The sequence below is a fragment of the Budorcas taxicolor genome, chromosome 19 (genome assembly GCF_023091745.1).
Source record: "Budorcas taxicolor isolate Tak-1 chromosome 19, Takin1.1, whole genome shotgun sequence".
Classification (NCBI taxonomy): domain Eukaryota; kingdom Metazoa; phylum Chordata; class Mammalia; order Artiodactyla; family Bovidae; genus Budorcas; species Budorcas taxicolor.
Genome location: NC_068928.1, coordinates 28,885,275 through 28,904,263, shown reverse-complemented (window position 1 = coordinate 28,904,263; position 18,989 = coordinate 28,885,275). Strand labels below are relative to the sequence as shown.

General features: G+C 52.1%; 1 protein-coding gene across 5 annotated transcripts in view; it reads left to right on the top strand.

The window, feature by feature from the left end:
- GAS7 (growth arrest specific 7) overlaps window positions 1–18,989 on the top strand; it is a 202,483-nt gene that overhangs the window by 154,875 nt on the left and 28,619 nt on the right. For all 5 annotated transcript variants that reach the window (XM_052657551.1, XM_052657552.1, XM_052657555.1 and 2 more), the window contains 3 exons: window positions 7,650–7,703; window positions 15,485–15,574; window positions 18,721–18,836. In XM_052657551.1, the coding sequence (XP_052513511.1) occupies window positions 7,650–7,703; window positions 15,485–15,574; window positions 18,721–18,836 (260 nt within the window). The remainder of the gene's footprint in view (window positions 1–7,649; window positions 7,704–15,484; window positions 15,575–18,720; window positions 18,837–18,989) is intronic.

Below are 18,989 nucleotides of genomic sequence, written 5' to 3'. Positions count from 1 at the left end.
TTCCCAACACTTTAAGAATATGGGTGAGTCCAGGCCATTTTCCTTCTCTGCGTGACCTTTTCCCGTCCCCAGACTTCACCCAGAGTGGAACTGAGTCAAACATTTTGTCACATTTGATCATCCAGAGAGGGGCAGCTGCGGGGTAGAAGGACATGGGAGTGTGTTTTAAGATTCCCAACCTGTGTTCTCATCTGTCATCTCAGCCGACACTTGCACAAATGTAAGAAGGAGGTGTCGGTACTATTCCTGTGTTACAGATGGCGGTCATAGAGTCTCAGACCAGATAAGCGACTCGAACAGGTTGACACGGTTACCAGGTGGTCAGACCGGACTAGATGCCAGGTTCTTCCAGTGGCCTTAAGCTCTAAGGACCTGGGGACGGGTCTTATGTGGTCCATCTATGAATTATCCGCAAGATGTCCTTAAGCAGAAGCCTCCAGACCAACCCTTTCAGGAGTTAAGATGCCAGGCCCCGAGGATGGTGGGGGTGGTGACGTGATAACAGTAGTTGCTTATTGTCAACAGCGGTGGGTTCTGTGTGCTGGTCCCTGAAGGAAAGCCCTTGTGGTCAAAGCGGCTCCAGTGTGACACTTAGTGAGATGCAGGCAAGAGGAGCATGAGAGCACGTGTTAGGGCCCAAAAGATGGTGAACTATGCCTGGACGGGGCGAAGCCAGAGGAAGCTCCAGCGGCGGTCCATAGTGGTCCTGACATGCAAATTGGTCGTCCGACCTGGGTATATGGGGCGAGAAACCTCAGAAACCTAATTATGTTCTTGTCTTAGGAGGCTGAGCCTTGGGCTCAGGTCTGTTCAGTTCAAACTCTGGAGGAGAATTGGGACATCTGGGTGAGCTGAGGCTCCATACGTATTGATGGATGGATGGATGAATCACCCTGGGCCTCCTGTTCGAGTGCAGATTCTGATTCAGGAGGTCTGGGGAGGGGCCTGAGGTTCTCTGTTTCTCACGAGCCCCCAGGGGATGCTGCTGCTTCAGGCAGGGGGACCGTGTCGTGACAGGCGAGCATCCGGGCACAGTTAGTCGTGGCAGCACGTGTGTGTCCCCTTCATCCTCTGCTCACAGCACACGTCACAGCCCTGACCCTGTGTGTTTCCTGCAGAGCCCCCCTCTCAACACAGCCCGTCGATCTGTTTGAAATGAAGCTCATATGCCACCCAACTGCGGAGTGTTTTCTTGAGACGTCAGCCCAAGTTCTGCCATGGTTTCTCAGCAGCTAGAGAGGCACTTAGGAAGGATATTGGAAACAGCCCCCTCCGCCTCTCCCCCATCATTCTTCTTTCCTTCTCTAATGACACATGACTCCCCTATCCTGAAACACTCTCAAGTTGTTACTAATCATTTAAAGCAACATGTATCCTGATCCGTATAACCTCCTGAGAAGGCAATTGGACATTGTGTTGCTGTAAGACTTTGACCCAGGAATTTCCCTCCAGGCATCTGTTCTTGGAATACACGCAAGGATTTTGATCTGTGTAAAGCTGTTCACTCAAGCATACAGCCCTTGACCCAGCCTAACTGTCCAGTAACAGGGGATGGGTAAAATTGATAATGGCACTGAACATCTGTCTGGCCAACAGTACCATACAGCTATGAAAACACATTCTTCTGGAGAAAATGTACTGATTTAAGAAAATGCGGAGACCATGATAGTGAATGAAAAAAGCAGAACGAAATTGCATATATGTATGTATGTTCAGTCGCTCAGTTGTGTCCGACTCTTTGGCGATCCCGTGGACTGTAGTCCACCAGGCTCCTCTACCGATGGGATTTCCCAGGCAGAAGTACTGGAGTGGGTTGCCATTTCCTCCTCCAGGGGATCTTCCCGACCCAGGGATCAAAGCCGCATCTCCTGCCTGTCTCCTACATTGCAAGTGGATTCTTCACCTGCTGAGCCATCTGGGAAGTCCGAGAGCTGCATTTATGGTCCGTCTTGTTTGGGAGAAGGAAATCTATCCATACATGAAGACACGTGACTGGATGAAAAGATAAACCCAAACATTGGTATTTCTGTCCAGGTCTCAATCGGGACGTTTGGCAATGTTTGGATATTTTGGTTGTCACAGCTGGACAGGGAGTTTTACTGGCATCTAGTCAGTGGGACCAGGGCTATTACTAAGTAAGGTGCAAGACAGCTCCACAACAAAGAATTACCCAGATGAAAAGATGAAGGGTGCTGAGGTTGAGAAACCTCGGTTGAAGGTGATGTTTATTTTCTTTAGACTTTTAAGTATTTTAAAAATTTTCTAAAATAAACACATTTTACTTTTATAGACGGCAGATACAATGAGAACTAAGAAACAAAGAGTTAGAGGTGAAGTGCTGGGGATGCAGGAAAGGTCAGCTCTGGATACCCTGGCCTGAGCGCTGCTTCAAGACAAGTGGAATCCCGTGTATTCCTTTTGTTTTTTTGGATGGTAACATTCAGAAGGTGAGGTATCATCAGTGAAACAAAAATAAATAATGCAGCACGTGGTGAGAACAAAATACATGTGTCCACCAGTTTGCAGCACTGTGTTAGCCTTTCAGGCTGTGAAAGTGTTCGTGTTCCTGCAGAGCTGGCTGTCCACAAAGCCACCAGAGAACAGTCACAGAAATAGGTTAAGAAGGGTTGGTATTTAGAGAGCACTACCGATAAATGGTCCTTAGAATATGTATAAGCGCACTTCAGCACGCTCAGTGTTTACTCCCCCATGCCAAGCTGTCAACTGTAATTAATGACAGTCATCAGCTAATAATACTACTGGTGGCATAGTGGCACAGAATCCACCTGCCAGTGCAGGAGAGGCTAGAGATGCGGGTTTGATCCCTGGGTTGGGAAGATCCCCTGGAAGAGGGCATGGCAACCCACTCCAGTATTCTTGCCTGGAATATTCCGTGGACAGAGGAGCCTGATGGGTTATAGTCAATGGGGTCACAAAGAGTTGGACGCTACTGAGCAGCTCTGATAGATAGGGCATGCGCACAATATTGAACGAGTGAATGAACGAGTGAGTAAATGAACACATGGCCATTTGAGATGCTGGGTCAGGGTAGATGCAGTACCTTGCCACACCTCTCTTGTATTCTTTTACTACTGCCTGTTGGCTGCCCCCTCCTTGAGAAAGCTAATCAAGAAAATTAAAATGTTGGACAGGTTGAAGTCGGGGGGGCATGTGTAATCTTCATGGAAACCAGAAATGTGTCTGTACCATCGTGGGTGGAACCAAATGGCTGGGTGCCCTGCAGCCCCCAAGGGTGCCCACCCTCTCCTCCCATCCCTAGCTCCAGGAGACCTGAAAGGCTGGGCATAGGTGATGGCAATCTGGTGCCACCCAGTGGAAGTTTGCAAGTGTGCAGCCCTGGGGTGAGCTACCTGGGTGATGGATGCAGGGGACCCACTTGATGGGAGGTTAGGGAATCAGAGACTGAGAATGGTCATGCTGGCCTCGGCAGAAGCAGGTCCGAGCCTGTCCCCTGCCTGCCTGCCTGCCAGGGCTACAGTGATTTAGCCCCCTCTGATCCCTATGCAGGTACAGGGAAGGCAAGGAATATGCCCACCAGAGCCTAGACTCTTTTGTGACTCACTTTCCAACTGTTTTAGCTTTCCATGAACTGTTTCCCAGGAAGGTTATCTTCAGATGCAGCAGAGAGGAAAGGGAGTGGGACCAAGAGCTTGGAAACTTAAGGGACTCGTTGGAGGAGACAGTGTGTGTTGAAGGGAGAGGTGAGATTCTGAGAGCTCATTTACTCAATGGGGCTCCTCCTTCCCTACTTGGTAAACAGCTCATGTTCTATTGAACATGTATTTCTTTGCCAGGCACTGAGTCATAAACAGATAAAGCCCTTGTCTTGTCAAGGTTAGGGCTTCTCTGGTGTCTCAGATGGTAAAGAATCTGCCTGCAATGCAGGAGACCCGCGTTCAATCCCTGGGTTAGGAAGATCCCCTGGAGAAAGGAATGGTTACCCACTCCCGTATTCTTGCCTGGAAAATCCCACGGACAGAGGAGCTGGGTAGGCTACCATCCATGGGGGTCACAAAGAGTCAGACATGACTGAGTGACTAACACTTTCACTTGATAGAGGTTAGTAGCAGGGGCTGGAGAGAGACAAATATTGATTTCATATTGACAGTGATGGGGCTGGAGGGGAGTGTGTGCTCTAAAGACCTGACCAAGTGGTGGTGGAAAGGTTTGGAGATGGGTTCTTTAATAAAAGCTGAGACTGGAAAAATCAGCAGAGGTTTAGCTTGGTCGAGAATGATGGTAGGGGAACAGCGTTCCAGGTGGAGGGAACAGCATATGTGGATGTTTAGAGGCAATGATTTTGAAAAAGCCGTAGAGGCCAAGCAGGACTATGGTTTACCGAGTTAGCAAGTGTGGGGAAGGCAGAAGAGGAGGCCAGAGAAGTCCTCGAGTCTGTTTTGAGGAGCTTGGGTTTTGTCTCAATAGTGCTGGAGCCACTGAGAGGTTTCACACTGGGTTCTGCCTGCTGAGAGTGTGGGAGCCAGACTCTTCACATGCAAGGAAGGAGACTAGGCTCAGAAGACATCACAGAGCCAGGGGCCTGTGGAGTCAGCTGGGAACAACCAACCATGGTCTCCCAGGCACTGCCTCCTCTGTCACCACCCTCGGTGGGTCCTCACAGTGCCAGCCAAGCAGCCCAGGTGAGGCCAGGAAACCAGGCTGGGCAGAGCTTTAAAAAAAAAGAGAAGAAAAACCTTCTAGAATCATAGGAAAGAGAAATTAAAAAAAACAACAACAAACTTTTGTTATGGACAGTTGTAAGCATTTATAAGAGTAGAATGAATATTATAATAAAGGAGCAATAGACCAATCATTTAACTTCAGTAGGAGACTTGGGTTCGATCCCTGGGTCAGAAAGATCCCCTGGAGGAGGAAATGGCAACCCACTCCAGTATTCTTGCCTGGAGAATCCCATGGACAGAGGAGCCTGGAAGGCTGCAGTCCATGGGGTCACAAAGAGTTGGACACGACTTGGCAACTAAACGGCAGCAGCAAATACATGCATATATACATACACATGTATGTAAGATCAGTGGAGTGATAGTGTCAGGCCATGTGCACACTCTGTCTCCTAACAGCCTTTTCTCTCAGCCTTTTCAAGCATCCATGATGACTGTGGCCTGAGTCTTTGACACTGAGGTTTGCCAGTGGTGATGTTTGAATCCTTGCATACATTTTATAAACCTTCTTCTGTTTTTAAAAAAACAGCTGCCCCTCCTCTGTCCACCTTTTGGAGTAATTCTTTGAGGTTATTATTCATATTAACGCTCCAGTGGTCCCAAATTTGGGTGTGGAAGCTCCTTTGAGCTGATGTCTGTGTCCTTTTGTTATGTCACACCATTTGTCAAACACTTTTTACCCCCTGGCACAGGAGTTCCAGGTCCACCTGGCATTTGGAACTAATCGATTCTCCAAGGAGCCTGGGTTCCTTTTAGTGGGGCATCGTATTAAAAACCGCTTCTGTCTATGGCTAAGCCACCCTGAATGCAGCTGATCACGGGCGCTAAGCAGGGCTGGCCCCGGTTAGTACCTGGATGAGAGAAACCTCATTGCAGCAGGTGTTCTCAGCGTGGCTGAGATGTCTCTCCACCAGGGCGCTCCCAGTGGAGTGCTGCAGAGTGTGTGCGTCTGTGTGTGAGTAGGTGTGTTCATATGCGTGTATGTGATGTCTGTGTATATGACATTCAAATGTCAGGCACAGGTCGCCAGCAGCAAAGACAGGAGACCACCCGAAGGACCCTGTGACCGCCGTGTGCAGCACTAGCCAAAACTGCTCAGCTAGGAGGGCAGAGACCGGCGCCCATGCTTAGAACATGCCCACCCCCACCGACAGTGCTGTTATTTGCCCTCATGTCCTGGCTGAGATTCTGGGGAGGCAGGTGACCTCTGTGTCCAGCATCATCCCAGACAGCCTCGGACACAACAGTCCCCAAGTCAGTGTGTGTGGATGACAGCGATGTTTCTTTGGCCCCTGCAGAGACACCTGGAAAAATAAGAGATTGTCCCAGATTTCTAAGTGGAGGGATGGGGAGGCAGGAAAGAGTCGTTCGGGCTTGGGTGTCAGTTTGCTCTGTTTACCTGTCTTGTGTCCTTGGACACATTGGTGTCTGTAGACCTCGGTGTCCTCATCTGTACCATGATGGGGATGCCAGTAACTTCCTGGGGTCAGGAGGACTCGGGGGGCATGTCTTCAGCTAATCTGATGCCTCCAGAGCTCAAGGACCATTGGCAACAGGTAAAACTGAGTCTCATAGTCGAGTTAACTCGACAGGATGTCAGGACCAGTGAGTTCATCTTCTCGTCTATGGAACGATGATGTATAAAGGTCCCTTTGAGCTGGACAGTCCAGGGATGTCAGTTTTCAGTAGTGGACTTCAGTTACTGGACATGGTAGGTCTGGGTGGGAGTGAGGGACAGAGGGTGGATCTAGCCAGGAACAGTCTGGGAATGAGGGCATTGCGGGCAGGAACTCCCTTAAGCTCCTTATTTTGCCTGAGGAGCAGTTGGGTTCCTGAGGCAGGGGCTGGCTTCCCCGCACCCCCACAAGACACTCATCTTGCTGGGTGATCCATGGCTGTGCTGGCCTGGGGATGGGAGCTGTTGGTTCCCTGGGACTTGCTAGAGAAGCCCCCCCATGCTTTTTCTGGGCCTTTCCCTGTAAAGGCCTAGCAGCCATTTTCTTCTGTCCCACTAGAGACAGAATAAGGCTGTGAGTCCCAGGACACACATGCAATGCTGCGGCAGTGCCTTAGGGGCCAGCCTGCTTCCCAGCTTGACGTGCGGCTCAGGACAGGGGTGCACATCCCATGTCTTGCTCAGGGACCCTACTGAGTCCCTAATGTAACAGCTGATGGGACAGCAAAGACCCAGACTTGAGCTTCCTCATCAGGGCCATAAACTCTTAGGATCAGTGTGGTGTTTTCCGCTGGCAATCCTGAATTTTCCATTCCAGGGCCATCCAGGGTCTAGAGGCAAGCTGCTGAGGTCTGGTGGGCCCAGTGGTCCTTGGGATAAGGGTCTTCTTGCTGGCAAAGGGAAGACCCCAAAGGCAACCCCAAAGTTGGAATGGAAGCTGAAATCACAGCCTCCCTGCTCTTGGGATAGGGAGGGTGACAAGTCACAGAGGTGTGGCTGAGCACCCCAGTCCACAGTACATGGATCCAGGGTATGATATGTTGGACAAAGTGGGGAATTCGGAATAAGATGTCTTGTTCTGAATCCCGTGCCAGGAGATGATGGCCCACAGTCCGCCTTAACTCTCTACTCCTGGATGGATTCTGCAGGTGGAGACAGCTCTTAGAACTGCTTACCAGCAGAGGGCAGCTGAAGGGTTAACGCTCCCAGCCACCGATGGGGAGACGAGGAGGCAGACCTGCTTTGGAGCAGTTTTCTCAGAGCTCCTGTTGGGAGGTTTCCTCCAATTCGCCTTCAAGCCAGGGCATGGAAGGCTCCTGCCTGCCCTCTTCCAGAACATGGTGACTTAGGGGTTAACGACAGCTGAAGGAGCATCCTCGAACTTGCCCTGCACGGGGCTTTTAACCCATCCCTCCACCTTCAGGGAACCCGAAGGAAAAAGGATGTCCAATATGGAGAACAGCTCTGACGATGTCTCTTGCCTCTCTCCCCAGAACCTGGGATCCTCGTCACCAAGCAAAAAGCAGAGCAAGGAAAACACCATCACAGTAAGTGGCTCTCGCGCGGCAGGTGGGGTGGCAGGCTGGGACTCTGGTCCACAGCTGGGCTGTTGCCGTGGCAATGTGAACCTCGCAGTGGAAGCGATGCCCAGCCTAGAATCTGCAAAGTTCTAAAGCTTGGAGGTAGCTGAACTTTCCCACCACCCCCTGCCGCCCCCCACCCCCGCCCCCTGCCTTGCCCCGGCCCTTCTTCTGTTGATTTCTTATTTCACTTTTTCTCTCCGGGCAAACAAGTGGAAGGAATGATGCTCAGAGTAATGCAGAAACCATTTTTCGCAGGGCAGGCGAGGGAAGGTGGTGTGCGGGAGTGGGTGGGAGGGGGTGGATTGTGCTCTGAGCAAGCGATGTGACGTGTAAATTACAGCTATGGCAGGGTGGCTTTTGTGCGGGGTAACTTCTGGAAGACGTCAAAGTTAAGAGCAAGAGAAAGCACCCTAAGAATAGAGTTCCTGATGGGGAAGCAGGCAGCCTCTGCCTGGAGCAGCCACACAGTCTCCCAGGGCTCTTCCGAAAGCCCGCCAAGACTCACCGGCCCCCCGACCCCGTGGAGGCTGAAGAGGACCTCCCCCCATTTCCCTCTCCACTGCCCCCACGCCACATCAGCCTTGTGCTCGGGGAAAGCTGGCACTGAATGTCAACATCCCTCCACGTAGAGACAACTTGTCCGTCTGCTCAGACAGACCAGAACTTGGAGACGGGAGAAGTATGGTCCCGGGTATGCGGTTTGACCAGGTGCCGCAGAGCTGGGACCAGGGGATGGGTCCCTCAGGCCCCATCACACAGTCCTTGCCACGCTGCCCGCCACCTCGGAGATGGAGGTGACAGGGAGACCCCAGCCCCGGCTCGTGCAGGCTGCACACCCACTTTGGAGGAAGAAGCAGTGGGCAAGCAGTAACAGTAACAGTCGTAACTGCTGCAGCTGCGTGTGCATTTATTATGCACCAGTAGGCTTCTGAGCACCCATCCTAGTCTCCAGTCACTGAGGGAGGGCCGGGTGGTTGGACCAAGGTGGGTGTGGGGATGGGGAACCGAGACTCTGAACCCAGGGTGTCAGTCACAGCACTTCTGAGCTGGGCAGCTACCTGGGGAAGCTTTCCTGGCCTCTCTGTGTCCCCGTCTGCACAATGGGGAGATGGTGGGCGTGTGTGTGCTAGGGATGGTGTAAGGACGGAGTGAGTTCATACCTGGAAAGCCCTTAGAACAGCCTGGCACACAGTAGGTGCTCAGTTCATACTAGTTTCCTCATCACCCTATTTACAGATGAGCAGCCTGAGGCACAGAGCAGGACCTCAGCCAAGGTCACAGCTAGGAAGCATCAGGGCTTGAGACCCGTGCCCCCTTTTTTGTTTCCCATTAATTTTTATTTGAGTAGAGTTGCTTTACAGTGTCATGTTAAGTTTCTCCTGAACAGTGAAGTGAATCAGCTGTATCTATACATACAGCCCCTCTTTTTTGGATTTCCTTCCCATTTAGGTCAGCACAGGGCATGGAATAGAGTTCCCTGAGCTCTACGGGAGGCTCTTACCAGTCATCGATTCTGTCCATAGTATCAGTAGTGTATATATGTCAATCGGCACCTCCTAATTCCTTCCACTCTTCCCGTTCCCCCTTGGTATCCATACGTTTGTTCTCTGTGTCTGTGTCTCTATTTCTACTTTACAAATAAGACCACCTATACCATTTTTTTTAGATTCCACATACATGCGTTAATATCCTATATAAACAAATACTGTATATTAAAGCATATACCTGAGACCTGAACTCTCACCACCGGCAGTGTCCCCCTAGAAGTTGCCCCCCGAGGTGGGGGACCAGGCAACTCAGTGTGGGGCCAGGGACAGTTTCCTTGTTACTGGAGCTGATGGGCAGGGAGTGGGAGACCCCCACCCCACCCCCTGGGCAGACCTCCTATAGGCGCATCTTTGCAAAAAAGCCCCTAGGGTGCTAGGGCAAAGTAGGAGCTCCTAAAGTTTCCTGAAATCGGGAGAAGTGCAAGAGAGGGCATATGTTAGCGTTGTGGAAGAAGAGTGCATAGAGAAGTGAAAAGCGGGAAGCAGAGGGTTATGCCTCCCTTGGGTGATGGTATGCCTCTCACGGGGTGGGGCCTGGGTCACCTGCCTTGGTCTGCCTTTCCGCCAGAGCTTAGGGCCTTTCAGTCAGAGCTTAGGGCTTTGTCTGTGTGGGCTGGGTGTGGCCCTGGGTCTCCTGGCAACTCACCTCCTCCATCCCTGCCTCACTGCCTTCCCTCCTCCTTCCCACTGCCCTGCATCACTGCCTCTCATCCAGAGCCTCAGGGACACTTGTTTAAAATGTGGGTTCCTAGGTTGGTCCCTCCAGGGTGAGGCTATAAAGTTTGGGTTGTAACCAGCATCCCCCAGGGGTTTGAAATAAACACTCAAGCCTTAGGGACTTTTTGCTGGGGTGACTGAGGAGGGGCACAGCGAGAGTGAGGAACAGAGCCCCCTGGCTTTGAACCTGGGTCTGCCGGCTGCCAGCCCAGGGGCCCCTGCTCATCTCCAGACTGGAGGTGGGTGTCCTCGCTGGCTGGCCGGCGGGGCTGAAGACCTCTGTGCCTCCGCTCTCTCCCTCCCAGGGAGTACTCTCTCTCCACCCACAGCTCCTTCCTCTGAGCCCTGATCCTGCAGAGCTCATGATTTCCCTGGGAGGCGATGTTGCAGGGGTGGGGCTGAGGGGGGAGCGTGGAGCTGAGGCCCAAGCTTCCCTCCTCCTGGCGTGTGGGATTGGGGTGCGGGTCTTCTCACATGGTCTGACCCAAGGAGCAGAGATTTGCAGGCCTGTGTGGCAATGACGGATACAACCAGGCGTCTGAGTCTGGCTACCAGTGTGGCTGAGGTGCAAGGACCCAGGTTCATTCTGATTCTCTGGCTTGCCCCCTCCCCCCACACACCCCGCCCCACTGGGTCTGGAAGAAGTTTTGAAGAGGCAGGCGCATGCGCTGCTTGACAGCAATGGAGCCCCAGGTAGGGCTGGCGGTGAGTGGGCTTGATTGGAAGTGACGGGCGGTGATGGCAGTTCACAGCCCTCGGCAGCATGCGTCAAAATTGAGACGATTCGAGAACAGATGACAGCCAAGCCGGCCAACCGCGCTCCTGCCCTAGAAAGAGGAGTCTGGGCTCCCCTGGTCCTCGGGTTCCTGGTGTGGCCCCCTGGGGCCTTGGGCCCTGGGTGGCAGCTTGGATGTGTGTGCACCACGGGGCATTTCTATTCTGCTTCCGTAGGTCCCCGGTCTGGCTTTTGCCTCTTCCATACCCTCCCCATTAGCCTCTCTCTAGGAGGAAATTCTGTAGAGCAAGGAGATCAGAGCAATCCACCCTAAAGGAAATCAACCCTGAATATTCACTGGAAGGACTGATGAAGCTGAAGCTCCAATCCTTTGGCCACCTGATGGGAAGAGCCGACTCACTGGAAGAGACCCTGCTGCTGGGAAAGATTGAGGGCAGGAGGAGAGGGTGACAGAGGACAAGATGGTTGGATGGCGTCACCGACTCAATAGGCTTGAGTTTGAGCAAAGTCCGGGAGATGGTGGAGGACAGGGAAGCCTGGCGTGCCTGCTGCAGTCCATGGGGTGCGAAGAGTGGGACAGAAGGTCAGGGCCCATTTAGATGTAAAACCGCCGTCTTTACTGTGCTAAAGGCGGCCTCTGCCTCCAGGGAGGCCTCCGTGCTGGGCCTCCCCGCATGAGGCCCTTGGCTGGGTTGTACTTGTATTCAACAGCTCTCCCACCGTGGTTGGATGCCTTTGTGGTGACTGTAGGCCCCTTAAGACGCCCCCCCCCCCCGAGATTCTGGGGGCTGCTCTTGTGGTTCTGGTGGAACCCCAGCTGCTCAGTGGGCCCACTGGGAGCAAAGCAGATGTTACTATGGTTACTGGGGGCTGGAGTCAGTCCCCGAGCGAAGACACTGCTGGTCGAGGATGATGATCTTGGGAGCAAGAGTGGGAGGGACCCCTGGAACTTTCCCCAGACAGTACAGGGTAGAAGGCATCTTCTCCTGCTCCCCCATCCAGCACCTCTTCCTACTTGCACCCCTGCCTTGGATGGGGACATGGCATAGTTACATCTAAGCGTGTTAGAAGGTCGTGTGACACAGGTTAAGGGCCAGGTTAACCTGGCTGGCTTCTGACCCTGGCTCCACCATTACAGATGAAGTTTGCAGTTACTCATTATTTCTTTGTTTGCCTTCTTCATCAGCCTGTAAAACTGTCTAGGGCAGAGACCACCCCTTCTGTCTCTAGCCTCTATTCATTGTACTGACAAACACTGACTGCTCCTATCCTGTGGCAGTGCTGGGACACAGCGGGGAGCAGGGCAGTTTCCTCCTCTCCTGGTTCAGACTCTCTGGCAAAGAAAGAGAGATGCTACACAAGCAGTCAGGAGAAACACAAATGCACGTGTCCAAAGTCCTAGAAAGATCTACCCTAGTGCTCAGCACCAGGTAGCTGTTCAACAAAGGTTTGCATGAACCGCGGACGAGCAAGTGTTCCTGGTACAGCCTCATGGATGCAAATAACTTCTGTGACCCTCAGTTAATCAAATGAGGCCACTGTGACCCAGCTCGTGGGGTTGCCAGGAGGATGAAGTGAAGATCCACCAAAGCTCTTGGCAGGAATTCTCCCAGGAATTCCACGAGTTTTACAAGTTCCTCCCACTGTGGGGTCGGTGAGGTGCAGTTCTGGAGATGCCCACCAGGGGGGTGCAGGGCTCTGCGAGGATTCGGGAAAGTTCCTGTGAGATTCCTGGGCCCAAGAAATGCCAAAATCAGGGTTGACTGAGTGCAGACGGGCACTGTGGGGCCACTGGCCAGTCCCTCTGAGGGCTGGTGCCCTCAGAGCAGCAGAAGCCACAGGCCCTTTCCCCCAGCCCCATTAGCTTTCCTTCAGTGATGGTTACAGGGCCGCTACTTGTGGGACACCACCCCCACCCCCCACCTTCTAGACCCTGGACAGCACTTTTTAGAAGACCTTTATATCCCCTCTGAGTACCTTCAACCTCCTACTCCATGATTCTTAATGCCCAGGGTAATGTCATAGTTGTCATTATTACATTTGCCTGCAATTGCCATGGGCTACATTATGAAACAAAATAAAGATGGGCTGTGATCATCATTATTTGTTGAGGCAAGAAAAGCTGGAACGTGAAATAGGGACCATGTGAGGCTTTGGAATCCGGCCCTGCTTTCCAGAAGGAGACTCCCCTCTGGACATTCTCTGGAGTGTCAGCCTGAAAAGAGGGTTTGGGAAGACCCATTGCCTGAGCTGGGCGTTGAGAGGCTGGCTGGCCCCCGACACTACAGGGCAGTGATGCCTCGGGTGGCTGTGGGCTGGGCTTTGAGAGGAAGCTCCCCACCCCTGGGTTGCCTTGGGCCCCACCTGGACCTTGGTGGCATTCCGTGTCCCCCCTGCCCAGGGCTCTCTGGATCATCCCTGGCCATGGGCCTGCCTCCTGCATCACATTTCCTTCCAGAGCTGGACTCTCTGCCCTTACATTGGCCAGATGCTAGTTTCTGGGAAGAGGGGGCTCTTTCCTTGGCTGGAATTTCTCCTGGATTCTCCCCCCAGCCATACTTACTGAATTTACTTCCAGCCACCCCCGAGCCCCTAAATCAGAGGCTGCAGCTGGGGACCCAAAGACCTGACTCGACTGGCAGAGGAGTTGCTTTGACTTGCAAGGGGTTGTCGTTGCTGTTATTAACCATGAGTGAATTTCCAACATTGGGGAAGGGACTGGCAACCCACTCCAGTATTCTTGCCTGGAGAATTCCATGGACAGAGGAGCTGGGCAGCCTACAGTAGTCCATGGGGTCACAAAGAGTCAGACATGACTGAGCAACTAACACTTTCACTTTCAAGCGTTGAGATACCTCACGTATAAATCCTCATTCTCCACTACTGTCAAGTCATCACATAAGCTGACAGCCCTGGACACTTCACTCTTGACTTCACAGCAGTTGGCGGGAGCTGAGAGGAATCTGCTCCCTGCCCCCACAGACAGACCCTCCCCGCCCTACCCCACTTTTGAATGTGGAGGCTGGTCACCCCCCACAACCTGAGCTGCAGTTTCCATGACGTGCAGCCCCACACTTCTTTGCATGGCTTTCTGGCAGTGGAGTTTGTGGCTTCTATTCAGAACCTCGGGGATTTTCTGTACTGTTCTCCCCCTGAACGTCTGATGACTCCCATTTCAGCAGTTGCTGGGATTGTGATGAGGGTTAAAGACTGCCGGGGCTTAGGCCTTGCCTTCCTGAGGCCTTACAGCTCCCAGAACAAATTAGCAGACTCTCCAGGAACAGATGCGGGGCTTGAAGCAGCATCAGCAGGGTCGGCGGCGAAGGCACAGCTGCCAAGCAGGGAAGGCCAGGAGTGCTACAGACAGGCTCCAGCAGAAAAGTATGAGACAGAGCCCAGGAATCTCTGCCCTGCTCTCTCCTGGGCCAGCTAGCCCCAGGCACACACCCAGGATTCTCATTTCAGCTCTCTTTGTTCATAGAATGTATGTTGTTGTTCAGCTGCTAAGTTGTGTCTGCCTCTTAGCAACTCCATGGTCTGCAGCACACCAGGCTCCCCTGTCCTCCACTGTCTCCCAGAGTTTGCTCGGATTCATGTCCATTGAATCAGTAATGCCATCCAACTCTCTCACCCTCTGTCAACCACCCCCTTCTCCTTCTGCCCTTAGTCTTTCTCAGCACCAGGGTCTTTTCCAGTGAGTTGACTTTTTGCATCAGGTGGCCAAAGTATTCTCATCAGTCCTTCCAATGAATATTCAGGGTTGATTTCCTTTGGGATTGACTGGTTTGATTTCCTTGCTGTCCCAGGGACTCTCAAGAGTCTTCTCCAGCCCTGTAATTCAAACGCATCAATTCTCCAGCGCTCAGCCTTCTTTATGATCCAACCCACGTATCTGTACATGACTACTAGAAAAACCATAGCTTTGACTGTATGCAGCTTTGTTAGTAAATTGTTCTCTCTGCTTTTGAATATGCTGTCTAGGTTTGTCATAGCTTTTCTTCCAAGGAGCAAGTGTCTTAATTTGATATATCTATAGAATATATATCCTGAGATAAAATTCATAAGGTAACCTCTCACCCAGGATGCTCAGCCACTTAATTCCTTTCCCTAGAAGCAAATGATGTCGTCAGTTTCCTCCCAGAAATATGCCAAATTGGTATCTGTTCCTACCTCCTTTTTTTGTTTGTTTCTTAACACTAAGACAGCAAACTAAATACTATTCCACCTCTTCTTCCCAGCCACCCACCCACTTAACACTGTCCTCTACCCTCCTTAAGTACAGAAGGACATCTTGCTGGGCCTTTCACCATGGTTATGATTCCTGTCCGTGTCTGTCTCATACTTTCTAACGATTCTCTTGCCGAGGGACAGGAGAGCTGGGTTCTAGCCTTTTGCTATGTAGACAGAGCTGTGGTGAGAAGCGTGTACTTAAGTCCCTGTAACCGTGTGCAGGAGTACGGGAGAGTCCTGCAAACAGAGTCGCTGGTGGAGGACATTTGACGCATTGTTAAGCCCTGTTGCACTCTCTCCAAGACGGTTTGGACTGACTGCAGCCCCTGTGGGGTGGGGGTGAATGCCGGTCGCCCCTCATTTGGATGCTGACCACCGCATGATACCAGTGCGTGTTCTCTACCAAGCTGGCCCTGTACGGAGACTTCCTGAGTGCTGTATCCTGGGACCAAAGCCTCCCGAGCTTCTCCTAACCCTCTAGCCAAGCTGTGCTCTCTCCTGTCTGTGCCTTCCAGATAAACTGCGTGACGTTCCCTCACCCAGACACAATGCCGGAGCAGCAACTGCTGAAACCGACCGAGTGGAGCTACTGTGACTACTTCTGGGTAAGTGGTGCTCGGGGTTCCCTGTACTGGGGTCCCAGGGACCAGGAGTGGGCACCCGAGAGGTGCGGGAGGAGCCTTGAGCTCAAAGCAAAGCAACTTCTCCAGATGAATCCTAACAGCTGGCAGTCAGTTGAGCACTGGAGGCTGGAAACTTAAGACCCACTTGGAGTCTAGGTTATTCTGTAAACCTCAGAGAGTCCACAGGGCAAAACGGGAACTCCAGCCAGAATGTAGGTAACCTGGAGGGTCACCTTGCCGCTCAGCGGTGACAAGAGAACAAAATCAATTCCATGAAAGGAACCTGGGCTCCAGCCTGTTCTGTCGCTCTTGAAGGTGATCTTGGACAGTGCTTCTCCGACAGCCTTCCTGTCTCTATCAAAGTCTCCAGGAGTTTATAGGGAGCTCCAGCGTGAGCAACTCGGTGGTTCCAGAGCTTTTGTGTTACTTATGGGAACCTCCAGTTTTGCAAGATGAGCAAGTTCTGGAACGGGATGATGGTGATGGTTGCCCAACAGTGCAAGTATATTCAATGCCACTGAACTGTGCACTTAAAAATGGTTAAGATGATACATTTTATGTGTAGTTTTCCAGAATTAAACATCTTTTGACAGATGCCGAATCCTACGCAGAAACTCTGGGAGTCCTCCTGGACATTTGTATTTTAAAGTTAACAAGGGCTTTAAAAATGAAATCACCCCATTCTGGAATCAGACGGTGGTGATGATTGTACGACCTGTGTATGTATTAAAAACCAGTGATTGTACACAGGGACTTCCCTGGTGGCTTAGCAGTAAAATATCTGCCTGCGATGCAGGAGCCACAGGTTCATTCCCTGGGTCTGGAGGCTCCCCTAGAGAAGGAAATGGCAACCCACTCCAGTGTTTTTGCCTGGGAAATCCCATGGATGGAGGAACCTAGCAGGCCACAGTCCGTGGGGTCACAAAGAGTTGGACACGACTGAGCAACTTAATCACCATCACCAATGGTACACCTAAAAAAATAAAGTTTTGCAAAGGCCCCAAGGAATCAGAAAAAAAAAAAAGAACTTTATAAAATTTCAACCACCATGCAGAATTAATTATCTACCCTCTTTTAGATTTGCTAACCAAGTGTATATTAAACAGTCGCTTTTGTCTTCCTACCAAACCTCTTGCACTTTAGAAGCTAGCCAGGGACTCCTGTTGCCCCATCTGTGTTTCTTCTAGATCTTCTGAGATGAGTACGGGGTGGGAATATTGCAGGAAGAACTCTGGCTCTGGCAAGACACACCTGGAGATGGTGAAGAAAGAGCCCAGGGGTGTGGATGAGCAGGGACCAGAGTGTATGAGACCTCATAGTCTCCATCAGTGTGTTGTATTTTATTCTGTTCGCAGTATAAACAGATGGTGGAGGATTCAAACAGGTGGTGTAGGATTCAAACAGGAACAGGATGTGATCTGATTTGTATGTGCCTTGGAACATGCATGCATGTTATGTCGTTTCAGTCATGTCCCAACTCTATGCAACCCTATGGCTCCTCAGTTTATGGGATTCTCCAGGCAAAATAATGGAGTGGCCTGCCCCGCCCTCCTGCAGGGGACCTCCCAGACCCAGGGATTGAACCTGCATCTCTTACGTCTCCTGCATTGGCAGGTGGATTTTCTTTCCCACTGGCACCACCTGGGAAGCCCCATGTGTCATGTAGGGAAGGCAGGAGTGCCCATTAACCTCTGGGAGGCCAGGGAAGATGGTGGCAGCTACGGAGATGGAGGGGAGGAGCTGAATTTGGAGATGTCATCCGACAAGAAGGGAACAGGAACCAGAGCTTGGGAAGTGGACCAGCTTAGACTCCAGGAATGGGTACCCTGGGAGTCAGAGGTCAGTGGAGGGAGGGGTTTGGAGAGTGAGGGGGAGTGGGCGATCCTGCCGCTGGTCAGTGCCATCCTGCTTGCATCTCGATCCAGGCTCTCCTGGGACTCTGATACTTACCCTAGGGCTTTATCTCCCTGACCATCAAGACCTTTTCTTCTCACAGAAATTTCTCTGCTGACACAATCCTTAAAGCCCACTTCTTTGGGCCGGTTTTCCCAGTGCGGACAAATCGCTCGGCCTGTCCATCCTCTCTGGGAGGTGGACTGGGGCTAAGCGTTTTGAATAATTTTTCTTTGGCTTTTTCCTGAAGATGTAGCATTCATACAATGGAGTGCACACATCTTAAATGTACTCAGAGTGAGTTTCCAATGGCCAGAGCAGCCACACTGTAATGTGGCTGAGATGTCAACCCTGAAAACCTGCCCTTTTCCACTCCGGCAGCGGCCCTTCAGTCCAGCTTCTCCCCAGAAGCCACTGCGATTTTTTAGGCATGTGCATTGGAGGATGGCACTGCCTGGCCAGTGCTGAAGTGAATGGCAAGGCTCAGGGTTGGGGGTGCCTGCCCCCAAGGTTATCCACCGTCTCCCAGCTCAGTCAAGATGCTAAAACTCTGCAGAGGATCTAGCCAGCCCCAGCAGCCACCTGCTGCCTGTGTTCCTGGCCACCTGCCCTTCCCGCTCTTCATTTCCAGGTTGAGGGATTGAGAGGCCCAGATATGGGGCAGCTGCAGTGCTCAGGGCTCAAGCATCTGGGAGCACTCTGGGACAAGGGTGCCGGGAGGGGCATGAGTTGGGGCGGCTGAGACTACTGCGCTCGTCTTCCTTCTCAGGCTGAGGTCAGGGTTATTAGCAGGTGACTTGGGTTCTCTTGAGAGTCCCTTGGACTGCAAGATCAAACCAGACAATAAAAGGAAATCAACCCTGAGTATTCATTGGAAGGACTAATGCTGAAGCTGAAGCTCCAATACTTTGGGCACCTGATGTGAGGAGCCGACTCACTGGAAAAGACCCTAATACTGGGAAAGATTAAGGGCAGGCAGAGAGGGGTGTGGCAGAAGATGAGATGGTTGGATGGCATCACTGACTTAGTAGACATGAGTTTGAGCAAACTCCAGGAGATGGTGAAGGATGGGAAGCCTGGTGTGCTGCAGTCCATGAGGTCATGAAAAGTTGGACACGACTGAGCAACTGAAGAACAGCAGGGTCTTTTCTGGGGTCTGTCTTCCCTACACTCCATTCCTCCCCGCTCCAGACGCTGGTGTCACCTAAGCGCTCCTGCCTCTCTCTCCCTCCTAGGCTGACAAGAAGGACTCCCAAGGCAACGGCACGGTGGCTGGGTTTGAACTGCTGCTGCAGAAACAGCTGAAGGGCAAGCAGATGCAGAAGGAAATGTCGGAGTTCATCCGGGAAAGGTGAGTCCTGGGCCCTCCCTGCTCCGGGGCTGGTGATGGCACCCACCGTGGTCCCTGAGCCCGGGGTGAGCCCCACACACCCAGCTCTGCACTAAGGGAAGTGCAAGACAAAGAGTCAGACTCACGGGCCTCGGGACAAGTCTGGCCAGCAGG